This window comes from Chiloscyllium plagiosum, chromosome 28, assembly GCF_004010195.1.
Source record: "Chiloscyllium plagiosum isolate BGI_BamShark_2017 chromosome 28, ASM401019v2, whole genome shotgun sequence".
NCBI lineage: Eukaryota > Metazoa > Chordata > Chondrichthyes > Orectolobiformes > Hemiscylliidae > Chiloscyllium > Chiloscyllium plagiosum.
In genome coordinates, this window is record NC_057737.1 from 35,186,377 (window position 1) to 35,209,553 (window position 23,177).

At 39.1% G+C, this 23,177-nt stretch overlaps 1 protein-coding gene and 1 long non-coding RNA gene across 8 annotated transcripts in view; one reads left to right on the forward strand and one right to left on the reverse strand.

The window, feature by feature from the left end:
• The window catches only part of LOC122564110, a 16,356-nt gene extending 2,117 nt beyond the window's left edge, over positions 1-14,239 (reverse strand). Inside the window, exons 1-2 of the long non-coding RNA XR_006315821.1 lie at positions 14,192-14,239; positions 2,350-2,412 (exon numbers count right to left, since the gene is read on the reverse strand). This is a non-coding gene — a long non-coding RNA (uncharacterized LOC122564110). The remainder of the gene's footprint in view (positions 1-2,349; positions 2,413-14,191) is intronic.
• The window catches only part of LOC122564109 (elastin-like), a 286,762-nt gene that overhangs the window by 180,520 nt on the left and 83,065 nt on the right, over positions 1-23,177 (forward strand). For all 7 annotated transcript variants that reach the window (XM_043718676.1, XM_043718680.1, XM_043718675.1 and 4 more), the window contains exons 22-24: positions 3,782-3,817; positions 10,938-10,982; positions 16,122-16,157. In XM_043718676.1, the coding sequence (XP_043574611.1) occupies positions 3,782-3,817; positions 10,938-10,982; positions 16,122-16,157 (117 nt within the window). The remainder of the gene's footprint in view (positions 1-3,781; positions 3,818-10,937; positions 10,983-16,121; positions 16,158-23,177) is intronic.

The window sequence follows — 23,177 nt, forward strand, 5'->3', positions numbered from 1 at the left end:
TGGCGTTGATGATCCGGTGTGTATTCTCTATTTCTGTGTTTTTAATGATTACAAAGGTGTCATCAACGTATCTGACCCAGAGTTTGGGTTGAATTTGTGGTAAGACTGTTTGTTCTAACCTTTGCATTACTGCTTCTGCTATGAGTCCAGAGATCGGTGAGCCCATGGGTGTTCCGTTGATTTGTTCGTATATCTGGTTGTTGAATGTGAAGTGTGTTGTGAGGCACCAGTCCAGTAGTTTAAGTATGCTGTCTTTGTTGATGGGTTCAACGTCCTGTTGTCTGTTATGTCTGTTCAGCAGGTTGGCTATTGTTTCTCTGGCTAGGGCTTTGTCAATTGACGTGAACAGTATATAGGACAAACACTATATAGGACAAAACAGGAAGACAGCTAACAATCCGCATCCACGAACATCAACTAGCCACGAAACGACACGACTAGCTATCCCTAGTAGCCACACATGCAGACGACAAGCAACATGAATTTGACAGGGACAACACTACCATTATAGGGCAAGCGAAACAAAGAACAGCCAGGGAATTCCTAGAAGCTTGGCACTCATCCACAAACTCCATCAACAAACACATAGACCTGGACCCAATATACCGGCCACTACAGCGGACAGCTGAAACTGACAACCGGAAGCGGCAGGGACAGGCCACTATAAATGCCGGAGGAAACACCACAGAAGCACTTCACAGGAGGCTCCCAAGCACTGAGGATGTCACCTAGACAGGGGACGAAACGTTTGCAACAAAAACCTCCAGCTCGGCGAACAGAACCACAGCAACGAGCACCCGAGCTACAAATCTTCTCACAAACTTTTAGTATTATATTAATTATGAATGAATTGTCAAAGTACTGTTCGCACATAACATACAAGTGTATAAAAGAGGAGCAGAATTAGACCATCCCGACCATCGAGTCAACTCTGCCATTCAATAGAATCATGATTAATCTGTTTGAGTTACAAATTTCACATATTCCAATAATCCTATATTAATCTGCCTAACAATCATCTATCTACCTCTGACTTTAAAAAAATGTAACTAAGCTGTCCAACTGCTGACCAACTCTGTCCAGACTGGCTTGATCTGATGTCTCGTTGTTCTTAGGAGAAGAAGTTGATCCTGTGCACTACCCCATCCAGAAGTGCCTCAGGAACCTACCTTTAATCAGTGAAGTAAATGTTGGGAATCATATAGGACAGCTCTAGATTGAAAGTGCTTACCTGGGTTTTTAATGGTGAAGCAGGTGCAACGGATGCTGGTTAATTGAAGGATATTCTGAGTGGTGAGTTGTTTCAGGAACGGTGGAAATCAGATGTGAGCAATGCAGAGTGGGGAAGATAATTAGTGTGGATAGTTTGGTCTGACAGGGTGATACACATCTTGAACTTAACCAAAAATAACAAAAAAATCAGCCTTATATTATTCCATTCTTTCAATTTCTCTATCTCCCTCATATCTGTTCTGATGATGCCACATTCCACAGTAATGCTTCATATATCACTTCATTTTTCCTCAGTTAAGGTTCCTTCACTGTAGGTGACAATATCCTAAATGATTTCTCTCCTATTTCTTGCACTTTTAATGTCACTCCTACCCCTCCCTTTCAGAGATACAATAATCTTTCCCCTGTCCTCAAGATGCACCACAACAATTTTCACATAAAGGATTTCCCTCACAATTTCTTCTGCATTTATAACAATACTACCATTATGTACAAATGCTCTGATCTTCCACTTCAGTACTCTGACGGGGCCAAGGAGAAAGTGAGGGCTGCAAATACTAGAGATCAGAGCTGAAAATGTGTTGCTGGAAAAGCGCAGCAGGTCAGGCAGCATCCAAGGAACAGGAGAATCGACGTTTCGGGCATAAGCCCTTCTTCAGGAATGAGGAAAGTGTGTCCAGCAGGCTAAGATAAAATATGGGAGGAGGGGCTTAGGAAATGCAATAGGTGGAGGGAGGTCAAGGCGAGGGTGATAGGCCGGAGTGGGGTGGGGGCGGAGAGGTCAGGAAGAAGATTGCAGGTTAGGAAGGCGCCTTTTCCTAACTGCGCCTTCCTAACCTGCCCTTTTCCAGCAACACATTTTCAGCTCTGACGGGGCCAACCACTACAGAACATTCTAGTTCATTCTTCCATCACAGCACTTTTCTGCAATAATAGGAGATACACCATTTCCCTTTCATCTCTTCCCATCACCCAGATGAAACAGCAATTTTCTTGTACTTCCAGTTTGGTAAATTGCATCCTCTACATTAAGGATACCAAAGTGAAATTTCCCGATTGATGTGTTGAGCAGTACCATTTAATAAAAAAGCCATATCTTGAGTTTACAACACTTACCAGTTTTATTCTCCATATAATCCTCACTTCAACTTCTCTTTTCTTGTCTTCAAAAAAATGTATCTGTAGTGGAGGCAAATAAGGTTGTTGTCTGCAGGGCAAGAACCTGCATCTGGATTTTTTTTTGAGTTGTGATGCTACTTCACTGCAACTACCACATAATTATGGCCAGCCAAGAAGTTCTCCCACTCTGACCATCTCCCACACATGTTTAGGAAGAGTTTACAGATTGATAATGAAACTTATGCAATGTGTTATGACACACCTCTGTGGCCATAAAGTTTGGAAGTCATACTTGAACCTGAGTGATTGGCCCAGATGTAGAGATGCTACCAATTCACCATGAGGTCTGCTATTCCATCAATGATGTAAATGGAAGTTCAAAGAACACATCTCATTTTAATTAGCTCTTTCTGACCTTAACATTAGGTTCAACAATTTATGGTTGTAGCCGCTGCTTCCATTTTGTTTTGGATGATAGATGTGCTTAATTATTCCATTGTTACCATTTACATTTTTTTTATGCATCTTTTGTTCCTTTGCTTGTCCCATTACCATTCCTTTAGTTTCACTTTTATTCTTTTATGACGTTTTAAATCAATCCTGCCTTCTGATTTTTCATACACTTTCCATTTTGTTCTTTCCATCATCACCCTCTCTTTCCCTGCCAATGAGCTTGCGTAAAACTTGTTACATTTGTAATGTTTTCTAATTTTGATGGAAGATCACATTACCCAAGACATTACCTATGTTTTGTTCTCCATAGATACAGTCTGACTCTGCTGAGTGTTTCAAGTATGTATGCATTATATTTAAAGAAAGACTTTTCAGCTTCAGGAGACCAAATTAGATAAAGACAATGAGAATGGAGCTGAATTTCAGTTGTAAAGTTCCTTGGTTGGTTTAACAGACCTCTATCTAATTTTCACCCATCCTTGTGGGTTTAATGGCAGTGGTACAGTTGTGTCATTAAAAAGCAGAAGATATTGAAAAGTGGCTTCAAGCTTGATGGTGAACCAAGACTCAGAAGTTTTTCTTTGACAATAACTTTATTCATATGTATGCAGTCTTGAAGCTTTCCAGATTACAAATGTCAATGTTCCAGTTTGTCCTTTTTTGTTATATTTGTGCTTAGATATTTTCCAGTCAACCTATTCAGCAATTTAATTGCACACCCTCGAGCAGGTGGGTTTTAACTTAGGCCTCCAATTAACTCACATCACTTGTTTAACCTTAACCTTGTAATTGACTTGACATTAACAGATCTTCGCGTTGCAATCATTCATTCAAACAGAACTGTATGGACTATCATAACATCATTTGATGATTCTGATAATGGAAACGTTAGACCTTGCACTGACATTTGTTTTGTATGTAAATATACTGGACAAATTTTGTATTCAAGTCTTAATTCCTTGTGCTGTTAATACAGGAGCAATTCCAGGAGCTGTTCCAGGAGCTATAGCAGGTACAGTTACTTTATTTTTAGTTTAACATTAGATTGACCTGTTATTCCGACTTATATTCATATTTTCATTGTCTCATTTTTGGTGGCAGTGTCATAAGTTTAGATCAGAGTGGTGCTGGAAAAGCACAGCAGGTCAGGCAGCATCTAAGGAGCAGGAAAATCGATATTTCGGGCAAAAGCCCTTCATCAGGTAACTTTTGCCTGAAATGTCGATTTACCTGCTCTTTGGATGCTGCCTGACCTGCTGTGCTTTTCCAGCACTACTCTGATCTAAACTCTGGTTTCCAGTATCTGCAGTCCTCACTTTTGCCCAGCAGTATCATAAGGCCAACTGGTAGAGGTTTGAACTTAATTTTGCTATATTAATGATCTTATTAATTTCAATGGTACATTATTCAGCTGTCTGGGCTTTAACATTCTTGTTGATTCTTTGCAAGGTTCTTATTTATATTTATTACTACTATCCAGCATTGATACTGACAGGAAATTTCATATCTGACATAGGTTTGCCTGCAATGCCACTGTTACATATTACTGCTCGTACCAGTCATTTCATGTAAAATAAAGTAGGACTGTGATAGTTTTTTTTTTACCGGTGATGTCTCAACTGCATTGTTGGACTGGGGGTACTTAAAATAACAGTAAAACATTGCTAGCTATAAAACATTTTAACTTTATTTTAACATTTACAGTTGTGAGAATACTGCCATAAACTAATTCCATGGTACTTCCTCCTTGACCCTTGTATCATTGTGAAACTAAGTCACTTACTTCTATAAATCTGATACTATTACTGCTTTATGTCCATAGTCTGACATATTACATTATGCCATCTCCCACTGATCGCGCATGTCAAACGTCAACCTTCTCTAATGTTCTGGAAACATAGAGCTTCTGAGTCCTAGTCATTCAGAGACATCAGAGATAGATTCAGTACTTTGAATTCTTGTAGGAAATGTATGCTCTCTTAGGTAAATGTCCCCTTTCTTTCTTTATATTCTTTTCTTGCTCTCTCTTCTCCTATCTCCAGTTTTTTGAGTTTCTGAATTTTCTTACTTCAATAAGCATTGTGCAGTTTTTCACTCATTTACTGTTTCTCATTCTGCTCGCACTGGCAATAAAGCATTCTGATTCTGCTACTGGTCCTCCAGATGCAGTTGAATAGAATTTGCACTAGTAGATGATATGGGGTTTCACTTCTAAGGTCTTTGATTATTGCTTAATTGCAACCAAAGTTCTGCATGCTCTTTGTGACATGTTTTGTTCCATCTGAAAAAATACAAGAACTCAGGTTTGGTGATTTCTCCACTGATTCTTTAAATTTCAGTTGATCACTGATTCAAACCTGACTTTATATTTTGAAGATCTGATGATGTTCTTGCACTGTGATAAATGTCATTGTGTTTGATAAATTTCTTCTATTTCCTATTCTGTCCCGAGGTCTTTTTCTTTGATCTGTGATAATAATACATGCAGATAAGTAGGAATCTGTGTTCACAGTCTTCTTTATATGTCATACTCATGGAGTCAATCCATTCCACAATGGTTAAATGTTTAACTTAACACTCTTGAATCTTCTGGAGGGCTTCTGAGGAGACCAGCGTGGCAAAAGACAGAGACCAGCTGACCATTCAGAGAGAGAGAGTAAGAGAGAAAGCAGCTTCAAAGAACCAGAGAGGCAGAGAGAGAGAGAGAAAAACTGTGTAAATCTACAAGAGACTCAGGAAATGTTAAATGGTGTCCCCAGGAAATGTTAAGCTCAGCACAACATTGAAGTCTATCTGCCCAGCATGGCATCCTCTTGGCTTAGTGCGGCAGTCCTCCGTTCCAGCATGGTAGTCTCCCAGCCTGGTGTCCCCTGGCCCAGTGTGGCAGTCTCTTGGTAGCACGTAGTAGTCCCCCAGCCCGGCGTGGCAATATCCTGGCCAGTCTGGTAGTTCCTCGCCTTGGTGTAGCCTTAGCGTGAACTTCCGGCACCGAGATGATTCCAGAGTCGTTTCTTGACCTTGAAAGTTTTTTTTCTATATTTTCTAATTTATTCCTACAATCTGCAATGCTGGACTTATTTTTTATTTTGCTAATTTTTCTTTCCTAAGAACTTGTACAGAAGAATCTGTACCTAGGTACCTTGTATCAACGATGGCACCATAGGTGGTGACTTGTAAACTTCTCAGTATACTCATTTGTGTATATGTGACAATAAAGCTAATTCAATATTAGTTGAAAATCTTCATTCTTTATCAGTAATCCCTTTTACAGTTCTGACACCTCTTTGAATTTTTCAATTAGCCCAAAGAAACCATAATGCACTTACGTGAACAAATCCAAGTGAACCCACAAACTCTTGAAACTTTATTCTCACAAATTATGAGCTTTTTCTTGACATCACAATATCAGGAATCCCATGGACTGTGAAAAATGGCTTTCAATTACATTATAGAACATAGAACAGTACAACACAGAACAGGCCCTTCAGCCCACAATGTTGTGCCAACCATTGATCCTCATATAAGGTAAACCTAATGTACGAACCCTCAAATTTCTGTGACCATATGCATGTCCAGCAGTCTCTTAAATATCCCCAATGACCTCGCTTCCACAACTGCTGCTGGCAACGCATTCCATGCTCTCACAACTTTCTGCGTAAAGAACCCGCCTCTGACATCCTGTCTATACTTTCCGCCAAATAGCTTAAAACTATGACCCCTCGTGTTAACAATTTCTGCCCTGGGAAAAAGTCTCTGGCTATCAACTCTATCTATGCCTCTCATTATCTTGTACACGTTAATTAGGTCCCCTCTCTTCCTTCTTTTTTCCAATGAAAAAAGTCCGAGCTCAGTCAACCTCTCTTCGTAAGATAAGCCCTCCATTCCAGGCAGCATCCTGGTAAACCTCCTCTGAACCATCTCCAAAGCATCCACATCTTTCCTATAATAGGGTGACCAGAACTGGACACAGTATTCCAAGTGCGATTTAACCGAAGTTTTATAGATCTGCAACAAGATCTCACGGCTCTTAAATTCAATCCCCTGTTAATGAAAGCCAAAACACCATATGCTTTCTTAACAATCCTGTCCACTTGGGTGGCAATTTTAAGGGATCTATGTACCTGCACACCAAGATCCCATTGTTCCTCCACACTGCCAAGAATCCTGTGTTTAATCCTGTACTCAACTTTCAAGTTCGACCTTCCAAAATGCATCACTTTGCATTTATCCAGGTTGAACTCCAAGTGCCACCTCTCAGCCCATCTCTGCATCCTGTCAATGTCACGCTGCAGCCTACAAAAGTACTCTATACTGTCAACGACACCTCCAACTTTTGTGACGTCTGCAAACTTGCTAACCCATCCTTCAATCTCCTCATCCAAGTCATTAATAAAAATTTCAAAGAGTAACAAGAACAGAGCCCTGTGGACCACCACTCACCACTGACTTCCAGGCAGAATACTTTCCTTCCACTACCACTCGCTGTCTTCTGTCGACCAGCCAATTCTGTATCCAGACAGCTAAATTTCCTTGTATCCCATTCCTCCTGACTTTCTGAACGAGCCTAACATGGGGAACCTTATCAAATGCCTTGCTGAAGTCCATATACACCACATCCACTGCTGGACCCTCATCAACTTGTCTAGTAACATCCTCAAACAACTCAATAAGATTTGTGAGGCATGACCTTCCCCTCACAAAGCCGTGCTGACTGCATTTAATCAAGCCATGCTCTTCCAGATGGTCATACATCCTATCCCTCTGAATCCTTTCAAACACCTTGCAGATGACACCTCTCCACTGTGTGAACACATTACTGTTTCACTTTTATCCACCTCATGTAGTAATCTGCTACTATTCTGAGCCTCTTTCCTTTTTATGTGCATATAAATTCCAGGTATTTCCATGGCTTTGTCAGAAAAGGCTATGGCATCAGTGGTCCTTTGATTCCTAATCTGTGAATCATACATGTGATACATTTGGACATAATTTCTTCCACTGACTTTGAGACCTGCCACCAAACCAAATATCGTACTCAGGCTCTTCACTTGGTGTGCATAAATTATCACAATATAGGTATTAAAATTTCACATCCCAATGCTTTTTTGGTTACTAATCTACCATCATAACCACAATTACTGTCAGATATATTCTCTGCTCAAAATATGGTCTTAAAGTAAGAATATGTGGGATATGTGTTGACTATTTGTCATATAAAATTCTCAGCTAGTCTTACATTCTTTATTTTATTTTTGAGCCTCTGATTTCACTAACCCTTTTTGTATTTTCCAGTAACATGTGAAGTATCATCATAACAAACTCCTCAACATTTTCTACAATCACATTTTTCTGGATTCTTTGCTTTAACATACAGTTATGCATCTCCTATGTTACATCATTTCCCTTGAATATATGCCATAAGATTATTAAATCTCATCAAACTTAATTGAAACATTTAAAGTTTGATGGTATTATTTCAAATGTTTGGAATACAAACAGTGTGACTGAAATTGACTTCTATGATAATGTGAAGACCAAGACTAGTCAGCAAATTTCTTGTATGCCCACATAGCCACTGAAGCTTCCTTCTCAATTATGTTTTTCTCTGTATTTGGTAATGATGGTAGACTGGTCTGCATTTCCATCTCTTGTATACCTGAAATAGATGCTTCTGCTGCTATTATTACATGTAGTTCTAAATCATGATATGCTAGTATTTCTAAAGACAGCACCCTACTATTGATTTTTAATAATTCTTGATGTGTTTCTTCCCAATATCTATTCATCATCATAATGAAGCAACTGGTGTAGTTGCTCTTAGAGATATGTTATGTTTTTCTTTCAAGACTTTACCACATGATTCACTACTCCCATTAACCTTAAGAATGGTTGTTGGAGCTGAAGATTCGTTTATTATTCTAGACTTCAATGGATTAACTAGTATTACTGGTGCACTTGCTATATGACCATGAAGTTTGATTGTTGGTTGTCAAAACTTGTACTTACTGTTGAGTGCCAATATTACCTGTTGTAGACTTCACAGCACTGCTGTCATTCTCTTGACTCTACTCTCGCTGAGAATGACATTTTTCAGTACATCACCGATGTGAAAAGTTACTCTGTGTAAGGCCTCTTAAAATATTTGACATTTCTTCTTTTAAAGATCTCTGGTGCTTATATTGTTCTAAAAGGTAACTTGTTGAAAATTGTGAGAAACTTGGACTTCTGTTCTAGTCTAATTTACTAAAATGTGATGTTAATATGTGTTTCTGATACTAAAGGTTAGTAAACAATTCCTTAACTTTGATAAACTTTCTTTTACTGCTACCATTGGATTGACTTTTCACAATTTTATTGAGTCAAATAAAATCAATACACGTTTCTTTCTATCCATTTGGCCTCAGAACAAATATTATCCCTAATCACCGAGTTGATGGTTCTTTGTATGGGTGAAATATATCTTGTCTGACCATTTGAGTTGATCACCTCTTGCCATTTGGAAGTAAAGGGTATGAAATGTTTCTAGGTGTGTTAAGAAATGAAATCAATGTGACGTGCTGTTTTTCACTTTCCCAATCCTGTAAATGACTCAGAAATTCTGCTTAAAGTCTCTTCACTGATCTTCACCACACTTTAGTTATTCTGTTCTGTAAATTAGATTCAATTACACAGATATCTTCTTGCTTAAGTATAAACAACTCTGATCCTGAATTATCTACATTACTCATTAATACAATTTTTCTGTGCTTTAAACTAGCTGATCTCCTATAATCTTCTATTATGTTCCTCCTTGCTCATGCAGCTTTTTACAATGTGGATGAAGAATTTCCTTGTTTAACTATGTTCCAGCCTCTGAAAAAAAAACTGAAAGTGCTGCTCAGTATCTGAAGTATGTCCTGTGACTTTCTACCAGTGACTCTGTGCTCCAATAATTTCAACTTTAATCTCCCCTATGAATATTTTCCTTCATGAACTCTGTTTCTTTTTAAAACATTGGAATGTCATTGATTAATCTAACAAATTTAAAAGCATTTAATAGTGAAACTTCAAGCTTACTCATTTAAAAGATTTGTGCTCATATTACATATTCAGAAAACTTGATTTCACTGCTGTGCAGTGACGTCTACTTTTTGGAGCATTATTATGGAGTTTGCTTACTTTGATCTAAACTTTCTTGCTATCAGCCTTCACTACAATAATGGAAAATCACACAGAAAAATTATGACTGTTCTCCTCACAGAACAGAAGGAGAGGAAATGTGACAAATGTATATTGCCAAATCATGTACAGAGTAGCTCGGAAAAATGGTTCCTACTGGTGAGGACACAGGTTTAAGGTCTGGCAAAGGAAGAAAATGGATACATGAAATGCACATTCTGAGAGTGTGGTAAAGGCAGATTCAGTTGAAGCTTTCTAAAGGAAACCGATTCTTATGTTGAAATGGAAAATGTGGTATAAAAGGGAAAATATAGGTGAGTAGCTCTAGGTGAACTGTTCTTTCAATGGACCAGTCCAGTCACGATAGGTCAAAAGGAATCTTCCTTTACTATAAACAGTCTGTGATGCTGTGAGTGTTGTTACTATTTTTGTGCTGACAAGCTATTGTTGAAGACCTATCCTGGGAACTATAATGGTCAAAATTCACACTTTGAATAGCACTTTCCAAACTCTCAACTACCATCTACCAAAAGAAGGTTAACAGACACATTGGAACACCATCACTTGTAAGTTCCTCTCTAAGCCACTAACCATTCTGACTTGGAAATATATCACTGTTCTTTCTGTGTCACTGGATCATAATCTTAATGTCCCGGCCTATGATAGCATTGTGGGTATACTTAGAACAAATGCACTGCAAGAAGGGACCAAAAAACGTAACTCGGGATGAGTAATAAATGATGCCCACCTCACATCTCTTCACTGTGTTTAATGCCATACTGATGTTGTTTAAGAATTTCCAATTTATTATTACTTTTCTCACCCATCATCCCACTGATTGTGATGATGCAGCCAAGATTGATGCCTGGAATTGGAGAGAGTACTGTGCAATACACTGCTGCTAACTATTCAATGATGTTCTTGCCATTTTACTGAAGATGCCAATGAATGTAACACTCTGTCTGATATTACAGGTGGTCCAGGAGCTGTACCTGGAGCTCAGCCAGGTGTTGTACCTGGTAAGTTTTTTTTCTCAAGAAGTTAGATGGAAAATCTATACATTTTATTGTTATCAGTTTCGAGTCCCTTGTAGGAATGTTCCAACTGGATCTTAACCTTTTAAAATACCTTTGGAAAATAGTCCCAGTAAAATGTCCAGAAAGAATACTTTGAAAGTCAACAAATATAAACATACCTCAGTACAAAATTGGAAAAAGTGATTGATAAATGTATTATCTTTTGTTAATCATCTGTCACAAATTGCAAGAAAATAATGTAACTTGTTTGCTTTCAAGAAACACTGTTAAATATACAAATAAATTGTTGTCTTGACATTACAAATGGATTAGCAGAGGTAATTCCATTGCCTATAAAATCTTAACATCCAACACAGTAGCAGCAGTTCACTGTTTTCCAAAGCTATAAAAATTTGGTTTGCCAATCTTTGCATAAAATTGGGATAAGGTTTTATTGTTCACAAAGGTGCAATTTAGGTTTAAGTGCTAATCCATCTAACATCTATACTGGAAAAGCAGGGTGAGACTATATATTTGGACAAAATCATTCCTTGGATTTCTATGGTAAAGTAAATAACATCCAGTGCAGATTTGTTAAAGATAAGTTTTGGCTGATAAATTTAATTGACCTTTCAATGAAATAAGTAACAGAATTGATGAATTTAGAAAAATTAGTGTTATGTATGGACTTCAAAAGATAGTTGATTAAAAAATGTGATCAGTATTATCAAAAAGAATGCTACAGAGCAAATAGGAGTGGGAGCAGGCAATAAAGGCCACAATTCCATTTGTCTGCTGAAGTACCTTGCAGAACCTGCTTGCTAAAACTTTCTGTTTCATGTTTGAGAATACCAAGGTCCCTCTAAGTTGCACTTTATTGAAATTTCTCTCCATTTAAACAATAATCTGCCTTTTAACTCAGAAGTGCATGACTTCACAATTTACTACAATAAATTTCATGTGCCAGCATTTTGCCCACTCATTCAACTTATCTGTGTCCCATTTCAGGTTTCTTACATCCTCATCACAACATGCCATCCCACCTATTTTTGTATCATTAGCAAATTTGGATACATTACACTCTGATCCCTCCTCCAAATATTTAGTATAGATAATAAACAATTAAGGCCATCGGACATGCTTATGGCATTCAACCAATTAAATCTTTCCAACCTGAAAAAGACCCATTAATCCCAATCCTGTGTCTTCTGTTTGTTATTCTCAAATCTTGCTCATATACTACCCACAATATTTGAACGCTGTCTTGTGCAATGATGTTTTATGTGGCACCTCGTCAGATGTGTTCTGGAAACCCAAACATGCTATAACTACCAGTTGCACTTTAACAATTCTGTTTGTTATATCCTCAATGAACTGTTGCAAATTTGTCAAGTGTAATTTCCCTTTCACAAAACCATGTTAACTCTCTTTGACTGTGGTAAATTTTTCTCAATCAGTGAGTTTTGAGAAGATTTGTAGCTCAACTTGCAGCTCAGCAAACAAACTTACATCCATTTTTCTCAATATTTTGTTACTTTTTCCTTAATAGTGGTCTATAGCGTTTTCCTAATGAAAGATGTTGAGCAAACTGTCTTTATCATTTCTGGCTTTCTGTCTCTCCTGTCTCCCCTCAACATTCATAAACAGACGTGTCATGTTGGTGGTTTTCATATTCTGTATTGGCTTAAATTATCTGTCAATTTCCTGCTCGCTCCTATCAATTTACCAGTCAGACCCTCCAAGGGTCTCACACTCAGTTTAGCTGTTCTCTGAATTTGTTGAATATACTTGTTGAAGCTCTTGGTGTTTGATTTTCTATATCTTGCAAATTTACTTTCAAAATAAGTTTTCACCTTTTTTATTAGATTTTCAGCCATCTACCGCTGGTTCCTAAAACAAGCCTAAACCTCTGTCCCACTAGTTTGTGCTGCTTTGTATAATTTAGTTTTTAGTTGGACACCTTCCTTAACTACCTTGTTGAATGATAGTTCCTCTTTCTTACCTTGAATAAATTTTTGCTGAATGTTATGAAATATCTCCTTAAATGGTTCCTGATTAATTCTTGTCCTACAGTAAAATAACTCTTTGGAACTTGCAAAAGACTTCCACTCATGACTTTTTTCCTTGCTGTTCCTTATTTCCACCCAAACTGGTTCCTCATCATGATCCATTCCATCCAAATCCCTACTCAGCATTGCACTGTCACCTTCCTTTATTAACAATACTACCTCAGCTCTTTTGTCTATTTTTTCCAGAACATCAAATTCCTTTTGAGTATTGAGTTCCCATCCTGGTGACCTTGCAGCTAAAGCTCCATGAAAGCTATCAAATGATAGTTTGGTGGTTTTAACCGTGCTGCAAGTTCATCAGATCTGTTACAAATGTTGTATACATTCAGATAAAGAGCTTTAAGCTTGGACATTTTACCATTATTACTTGTTCTGGTTTGAATTTCTACTGGATCATTTCTGCCCCTTCCCATGACACTTTGATTATCATTCACTCCCCTGCACCTCTACTCTTCCGTTTTTTTAAATGTTTTAAACTTTTGCTTCAGTTGAAACATCCACCCACTAATTCATTTAAAACTATTGTCAAACTAATTATACAAATTCCGGAGACTCTGGTCCCATTATGGTTCTACTGAATCCCACCACAATAAAGCAGCTCTTACTTTCCCCAATACAGCTGCTGGTGGCACCTGATTCAGAATCCATTTCTCTCAAACTAATCTTTAAACCATATATTTCCTCTCTAACCTTACTTATACTACAGCAATTTGCAAGTGTCTCAGGTAGAGACCTTTGTGATTTTGCTTTTTAATTTAGTCCCAAACTGCTTGTAATTCCTCAATAGAGCCTCTTTCCTCATCCAAACTTTGTTGATGGTACCTTCATGGAACTTGGCAATTGGATCCTTCTTCTCCAGTCCAAGTTCTTGTCCAGCATAGAAGGTATCAGGTAAGCAACTCAGCTTTCTGCACTCTGTCTTTTCAGAGTGAAAACTTCTCAGAACTCAATTTTCCAGAGCTGGGTCAAGCTATATAAGCTGCTCCTAAATAGATACATCATTAATAAACTTTTGCCATCTCTCTAGCAGTGAGTTTGTTGATCTTTAACCAAGAATGAAAGGAACTTAGCTTTAGTGGTAAATTGTAATTGAAAGTTAAATACAAACTTGAATAGATTTCAGAATAAAAATCTCTCACTTACCAAATTCTCAAGCTCATGACTTGTCTTGGCTCATAGTTCTAAACTGCCATATTCGGGGTTTTTTATTTGTGTGCTTAGCAAGAAACCTTGATTTATACCAGCTGAAATTCTACAAAATTAATCTAATCATTGCCTTAGGCAAGGTTGTTCTGAATTAATTCAAAACAGCTGAGGTCTCCAAAGAAGATGATGTTAGGTTTCCAGCTTTAAGTCTCCTCAACTGAACAGTGCTCAACAAAAAGTGAAAAATCATCATGATTCTCTTGGTTACTCATAGTAGTAGTCCAGCAGTAGCATAAGTTTAAAAATATACAAAAATTATACACTTTCAAGAAGGAAGAGAGAGGCCTATCAAAGCCAAAGTTGCTGTATAAGCATTTATTAAGGGCACCAATTTTTTTTTGTCACTGCCTGATGCCCTGAAGAGTTGAGAATCTAAAATAAGTTGCATGAGAATGATTGATTATATTGCCTCATCTTCCTTGTGAAGTATCCATAGATTTCTTTGAGGAAGAGGTTACAATTTTGGATGCTTTCCATAAAGAGTCAGTTTGGTAGTACAGAGGTTGAAAATTGCTGAAAAGCAAAGTGCCGGTTTGGTATCAAGTACGTCCAAAAGTTGATGGATCACATCATGAGTGCAAGATGAAATGTTTTGACAAAATTCATCTTTTTACAGCTTTCCAGGACGATGTAGCTTGCTGCTTGATTGCCACTGTTTGTTGATTCCTGCAACTTTTGTATAATTGGTAGATTCCTCATTACTACAAAATCTGAGTACTCTTTCAGTTCCACCTTAACAGTTCAAAAATTGAGTGTCCCCATACCTAATATGACCTTCTTCTCAGGAATAGAGATGCTCCTCTGAATTTCACAAAGGTTCACAAAGGTTTTTTTTATATACTTTATTCATATCACAACAAGTAGGTTTAAGTAGAACTGATTAAAAATAGACATTATATGTAATGTTCAGCATTCAGTTTCAGTTCAGCAGGAAGTATGTAGTTGCAAATCTATTAAGACAAAGCCACATACAGGAAATGAATCAGCACCTTCTTTGCTCCCCCACCCTACACTGACTAATTATGAGTTCAACTAATTGGACTGTTTTAATTACTGTGTCTTTTTACAAGATCACCCAAATTTGAATAATTGTATTTTAACAGACTGTTTCCTGTCATTCTTAGATTAGATTAGATTAGATTACTTTCAGTGTGAAGCAGGCCCTTCGGCCCAACAAGCCCACACCGACCCGCCGAAGCGCAACCCACCCAGACCTATTCCCCTACATTTATCCCTTCACCTAACACTACGGGCAATTTAGCATGGCCAATTCACCTAACCTGCACATTTTTGGATTGTGGGAGGAAACCAGAGCACCCAGAGGAAACCCACGCAGACACGGGGAGAATGTGCAAACTCCACACAGTCAGTCGCCTGAGGTGGGAATTGAACCTGGGTCTCTGGCGCTGTGAGGCAGCAGTGCTAACCACTGTGTCACTGTGCTGCCCACAGAGCAAAGAAGGTGCTGATTCTTTTGAGGATTAGCATTTTTTTTAATATCAGATTTCTTTCATTCTTTTTGAACTTCGGTAAAAAATCGCACATCACCAGGTTATAGTCCAAGAGGTTTATTTGGAATCACTAGCTTTTGAAGTACTGCTTCTTCATCAGGTGCTTCAAAAGAAGCAGCACTTCGACAGCTAGTGATTCCAAATAAAACTATAACCTGCTGTTGTGTGATATTTTAACTTTGTCCATCCCAGTCCAAGACTGGCACCTTCAAATAATTTTTGAACTTCGTAATTGAATTCTGACTATGTTGTTCATGTTTCACTGTATTTGTAAATTCCATGCATGCCTATTGCAAGACTATCATCAGCAATCAATCACTTATCCTAAAAAATCTGTCAATTCTTTGTCATTTCAGGTGCAGCTGCTGCAGCTAAAGCTGCAAAATATGGAGGTAAATTTTAATATTGTTGTGAACTTATAAAAAAATATTAAATTATTATGTAGGCTTTGAAGGTAGAATAAAGTTGATTTCGAATTAAAAATGAATAAATATCCCTGGTTTATAGCATGCAAAATATATCATCGAAAGTCTAACTTCTTGCAAATGGTAATGAACCTGTTTCTTCATTTTTGATGTATGATTAGTATAATTCTCTATTTTTAGAATGAACATATTTTCTATTTGTGTCTGTGCCAGTCATCAATAATCTATCTATTCTAATCCAATTTTCCAGCACTTGATCTGTAGCCTTTCAAATTCTCATCTAAATACTTACCATTTAAATACTTCTTAAATACCTTGAGGGGTCCCACCTTGACCACCATTTCTAGCAGTGAGTTCCAGATATCCATCCACCCTCTGGGTGAAAAGATTTTCCTCAAATCCCTTCTAAACACCTGCTCCTTTGTTTAAACTGTGTCCCTCATTATAGACCTCTTCATGAAGGGAAAACGTTTCTCACTATCCAGCCTGTCTATGCCCCTCGTTGCTTTGTGTTCCTCAGTCAGGTGCCCTCTCAGCCATCTGTGCTCTGAGGAAAATAAATCTAACTTCGAGTCTATCTTCAAAGCTGAATCGCTTCAGTCTAGGCAACATATTGGTGAAACACCTCTGCACTGTCTCTCCTGCAATCACATCCATCCTATAATTTGATGACCAGAACTGCACATTGTACTCCAGTTGTTGCCTAACATTATAAATCCAGCTCCATCAAACTTCCTTGAGATCTCAACGCAATCAGCTTTCATGAAACTAATTGGCTAATTTATTAGCGTTCTTTAGGGATGTACATATATTTCTAAAAAGTATTTGACAAAGTTCCATAACAATGGATTCTACAAAAATTAAGATCTTTGATGTAAGGAGTAAGACATTAGCATAGTAAGAGGTTGGTTAGCTAACATGAAAATGATAATAGGCATAAAATTATCATTTGTGGTTTGGCAAGATGTAATGATTAGAGTACCACACAATCTGTTTTGGTCCTCAGCCAAATCAATGACTTTGTTAAAGGGGACGAATGTTGCAAAATTTGATGATGAGACAAAATTAGGTAGGAAAGTAAATTGTGAAGAAGACATGAGAGGAGTCTGGTAAGGGATATAGATAGATTAAGCAAGTAGGCAAAAATAGTGGGCAAGTGGAATTTGATGTGACAAAATTTGAACTTATCCACTAGCAGGAAGAATAAAAAAAAGTATTATTTAAATGAAGAGAGATTGCAGAGCACTGCAATTTACAGAAATATGGGTGTCCTGGCAGAAGAATTTTAGATGTTAAATGCAAGTACAGCAAGTTTTTAGTGAAGACTTTTTTTTATTCTTCATTCACTGGATATTATCATCAGTGGCTAAGCCAGCATTTATTGCCAATGAGAAGGTGGTATTCAGCCACCATCTTAAACTACTGCACCCCACGTGGTGTAGGCAAACACACAGTTGTATTAGAGCAGAAGTTTCTGCAACAGTCAAGGAACAGAGCTATAGTTCCAAGTCATGGTGGTACATGACTTGGAGGTGAACTTGTAAGTGTTGACTTACACGTTTCATGTATCTGCTATCCTTTTCCTTCTGGGTCATAGAGTTTGCTGGTTTGAAAGGTTGTGTTTAAGGAACCTTGGTGTTTTGTTGCAGGTATCTTATAGGTCTTAGATGGGGTGAGAATCAAATAGGTTGCTGTGTCCTGGATGGTGTTGAGCTTCTTCAATGCTGTGGAAGCTATGGTCATCCAGGCAAGTAGATAATATTCCATCACATTTCTGACTACTGCTTTTGTTTATGGTAAACAGATTTTGCAGTATTAGGAGGTAAGTTACTAAGCTACAGAATTCCTAGCCTCTGATTTGCTGTTATAATCACAGTATTTATATGGCTGGTCCAGTTCAGTTTCTGGTTACTGGTACCTCAAGGACATTTGTAGGGGAGGGTGGAATTGAATGCAATTGAATGTCAAGAGACAATGCTTAGATTCTCTCCATTCAGAGATGTCGTTGTCGTTGTCGTTGTCGTTGGTAAGGATGTTGCGAGCTGCCTATTAGCCTGACCTGGAATGTCATCTAGATCTTGCTACAGCTGTTTCAGTATCTGAAGAGTCACGAATGCTGCTGAACATTGTGCAATCATCAACAAATACTACTAAACATCATTCAGTCATCAGAGAACATCCCCACTTATGACCTTATAGTGGATGGAAAGTCATTGAAGAAGCAGCTGAAGATGGTTGGGCATAGACCACAAGCCTAGATCTTGGCATCTAGAAACCACTATCATCTTTCTTTTTGCTAGGTTTGACTGCACCCAGCAGAGATTTTCCCCCAATTCGCATTGACTTTATTTCACACAGGCACCTTAATGCCACACTCTGAAGTGCTGCCTTGCTGTATAAGGCACTTATCCTTGCTTCCTCTCTTGGAGTTCTTCACTTTTTTCCATATTTTGACCAAGACTGTGATGAGCTTAGGAATTGATTTGGACTAACAGAACCTAACTCAACGTAAATAAACAGATTATTGTTGATTAGATGCTACTTGATTGTACTGCACTGTTACCTACAACTTGTATAATCTTTCTGATGATTGAGAGCAGACCAATAGTGTGGTAATTAACTGCATGAGATTGATCCTGCTTTTTGTGGATTGGATTTTTTTCTTTTTGTAAGGTAACTACCATTGTAACTGCCCTGGAGCTTGTCTAATGGTATGGCTAGTCCAGGAGCTCAAGCCATCAGTGAGTGGTATTGCTGGAATGTTGTCAGCATCCATTGTATTTGCAATATCCAGTGCTTTCAGTTGTTTTTTGATATTGCATTAAGTGAATAAGATTGGCTGAAGGCTGGCATCTGTAATGTTGGGCCCTTAAGAGAAGAACAAAATGTATTGTTAGCATGACAGTTTTTGACTGAAGATTACTGCTTCAACTTTGCCTTTTGCACTGGTGTGCTGGATGATGGCGATATTTGTGAAGCATCCTCCTTCAATGAGTTGTTTAATTGTCCAACATAATTCATGACTGGATGTAGCAGGACAGCGAGGCTTAGATCTGATTCATTGCTTGTGAGATCACTTATGTAGATCTCTCTATCGCATTCTGCTACAAATAGTCCTGTGTTATGTCTTCACTAGCCTGATAACTGCCTGACACTTCCAGGGCTGTAGTTATAATCAGCAGGTTTGCTTGTCCATATTTGACTTGATGCCATAAATTCTGTAGGGTCCAGAGTCATAGAATCTCTACAGTGTGGAAACAGGCCCTTCGTCCATAAGGCCACACCAACCTTCCGAAGTGTAATCCATCCAGACCCATTCCCCCTACCCTATATTCACCCCTGATTAATGTGCCTACACATTCCTGAACACTATGGGGCAATTTAGCACAGCCAGTTCACCTAACCTACACATCTTTGGACAGTGGGAGGAAACCAGAGCACCCAGAGGAAACCCACACAGACACTGGGAGAATGTGCAAATTCCACACAGTCACCCGAGGCTGGAATCAAACCTGGGTCCCTGGCACTGTGCGACAGCTGTGCTAACCACTGAACCACCATGCTGACGGTGTTGAGGACTTTGAGTAAAATCTTTCCCAACCAAAACCACTCTGGTAGGTCTGACCTGCAGTGGAACAGGAGATATGTAGGTATAGTGCATTGCTGTCTACAACACAGTCATTCTCGCAGAATCAGATATTACAATGTCAGGTTGTTGCTTGACTAGTCAGTAGAACAGTTCTTCCAAATCTGGCACAGGTCAAAGAAAGGAACACTGTGCAGGATTGACAGAGCTGGGTGTATCATAGCTGCTTCCGGTGCCTTAATCCATGTTGGGTGGCCTGCTGAGTTTCGTTTATATGATCAAACTTTACCACCAGTGACTAGATTCAGCAGTGGCTTGCTGGGGTATTTTGGAGAGCATTTAAGACTCAATCAAATGACTGTGGATCTGATTCATGTAGGTCAGACCAGATGAGTATGGAAGATTTTCCTTGCCTAAGAGGTATTAGTGAAACAAATGGGGTTTTACAGCAATCAGCAATGGCTTTGTGGTCACAATCAGACTCACTTTTAATTCCAGATTTATTAATTGAATTCAAATTTGACTATCTGCATGTTGAATTCAAGCCAATGTTCTTAGAATTTTGTGAAGTCTCTGGAACAGTAGTCTACTTAGGATGCAGAGTCTACATTTAGCAATATACACTGAACTTTGTTTTGCTTTAAGTTATTGGAGCCTTAAGCCTTGTTGCACATCATGAGATAGGTTTGTTTTAACATTGTTTACTGTAGTACCTGGCACGATGTGCACCACTTTAGCGCAAATGCTCCTATTCACCAATTTGGCCTATGCCCAATGCTTGCTTGAGATCTGCATTAAGGAATGCCCAGCCCCCAGGCCCCACAAAACTGCTTGATGGAACAGCCACCAACAGTGGTCATGTTGCATCTGTAGCCCACTAGCATCCACACCAAGATGCTGTCATGTTTTCCACTAACAAACCCCTACACTGGCAGGTACCAGCCCAGGACCCTCTCAGAAATAATGGACTGCCCTCCTTGCCACATGCTGATCATTTGCAGAGAATCTGCTTCACTCAGATTGGAAGACCCCACTCTACTCGCCTGCCCATCTGACCCTTGTGAGGAGTCAAAAGTGAGGACTGCAGATGCTGAAGATTAGAATCAAGAATGTGGTGCTGGAAAAACACAGCAGGTCAGGCAGCATCAGAGTAGAAGGAGAATCAACGTTTCAGGCAAAAGCCCTTCATCAGGCTTGGGGCTGTGAGCCAAGGGGGTAGAGAGATAAATGGGAGGGAGGTGGGGCTGGGGCCAGGAGGGAATGTAGCTGAGTGTGAGATAGGTAGATGGAGGTGGGGTGATGGTGATAAGTCAGAGAGGAGGGTTGAGCAAATAGGTGGGAAGGAAGATGGACAGGTAGGATAGGTCATGAGTGCAATGCCGAGTTGGAAGTTTGGAACTGGGCTAAGGTGGGAGGAGGGGAAATGAGGAAACTGGTGAAATCCACATTCATGCCATGGGGTTAGAGGGTCCTGAGGTGGAAGATGAGATGTTCTTCCTCCTGGTGTTGGGTGCTATGGGAGTAGCGGTGGAGAAGGCCCAGGACCTGCATGTCCTTGGCGGAGTGGGAGGGGGAGTTGAAGTGTTCGGTCACTGGGCGATGGGTTCGGTTGGCGCGGGTGTTCTGGAGATGTTCTCTGAAGCGCTGTGCGAGTAGGCATCCTGTCTCCCCAATGTAGAGGTGACTGCATTAGGAGCAACAGATACAGTAAATGATATGGGTAGAAGTGAAGGTAAAGCTCTGATGGATGTGGAAAGCTCTTTTGGGGCCTTGGTCAGAGGTGAGGGGGCACGTGTGGGCTGGGGTTTTGCAATTTCTGCAGTGGCAGTGGAAGGTGCCAGGAGGGGAGGATGGGTTGGTGGTGCTTATAGTCAGTGCTGTGTCCAAAATTTATTGGATTAGAGAATACGTCAACCTCCGACTCCTATTGGAGCAAAACCCATATTGCTCACTAGCCATAAGCCACAATCCAATCCCAGCCACAGCTCACATGCTACCAGGAGGATAGGGAAGAAAGTCAAGGTCCCACATCCAATCAAGAGAAGCAACCCCACTAAAGGTGTGTTGAGTGGACCCAGGAGGTGGTGGCAGTGATCAAAAAGGAGTAACACAGACCTGAAAAATAGTGCCAAAGGCAACAGCTATGATGAGTAGGAATGAGCAAGAGCTCCTACAGATGGCTCAGAACCTGATGAACATAGAAGCCGCAGTGCAGACCCTGGTCAATGGTGCTTCAATCTTCATTCTTGGAGGTTCCACTGCAGGAACTTCTGTATGTTAAATGTTACATTGTTCTAAAATTGTTATTTTGACAGCTGTTTAATTCACCAAATGGATATTTTGCCATTTAAAATATTGTATTTCAGTTTATATTAAACAAATATAATGTTTTGAATTTTGTTTTCTGCTAAGGGGAAGTCCAAATGGAACCTAACTCCAGTTTTAACATTGATTCTCATGGGATTTCAATGATTCACTTAAAATTGCAATTTTCTGAAATACAAAGTTTTTAAGTCAGGACTTCCAGCTCTGTCATCATCTTCCATTACAAGGGAAATGGAATATAATAGTACAGATGTTTTGCTACACTTGTACAGGGATTTGGTGAAACCACAGCAGAAGTATTGTATACAGTTTGTGTCCCCTTATTTAAGTAAGAATATGATTGCATTAGGACCAGTTCAGAGAGAGTTCGCTCAACTAATTTCTAAGGGATTATTTTGAGGAATGATTAAACTTGTTAAAGCTGTATCCATTGGAATTCATAAGAATAAGAGATGATCTTATTGAAATATGAAGGGTGAGGAGATTTGATGGGTATATACTGAAAGAATGTTTTCCTTTCTGGGACAGGTTAAAACTAGCAGACACAGTTTATACATAAGGGGTCTCCCATTTAAAATGGAAATGAAGATTTTTTTTTCCCTGAGGATTGGGCATCCATGGAATTTTCTTCCCTAGAAGATGGTGTGTAAAAGTGGGCTGTTTGAATATTTTTCAAGCAAATAGATTCTTGGCAAATACAGGACAAACTTGATTGAGTTTTTTGTAGAAGTAACAAAGAAGATTGATGAGGGCAGAGCAGTAGATGTGATCTATAGATGTGATATGTGATCTATCAGTAAGGCATTCGACAAGGTTCCCCATGGGAGACTGATTATCAAGGTTAGATCTCATGGAATACAGGGAGAACTAGCCATTTGGATACAGAACTGGCTCAAAGGTAGAAGACACAAGGTGGTGGTGGAGGGTTGTTTTTCAGACTGGAGGCCTGTGACCAGTGGAGTGCCACAAGGATCAGTGCTGGGTCCTCTACTTTTTGTCATTTACATAAATGATTTGGATGCGAGCATAAGAGGTACAGTTAGTAAGTTTGCAGATGACACCAAAATTGGAGGTGT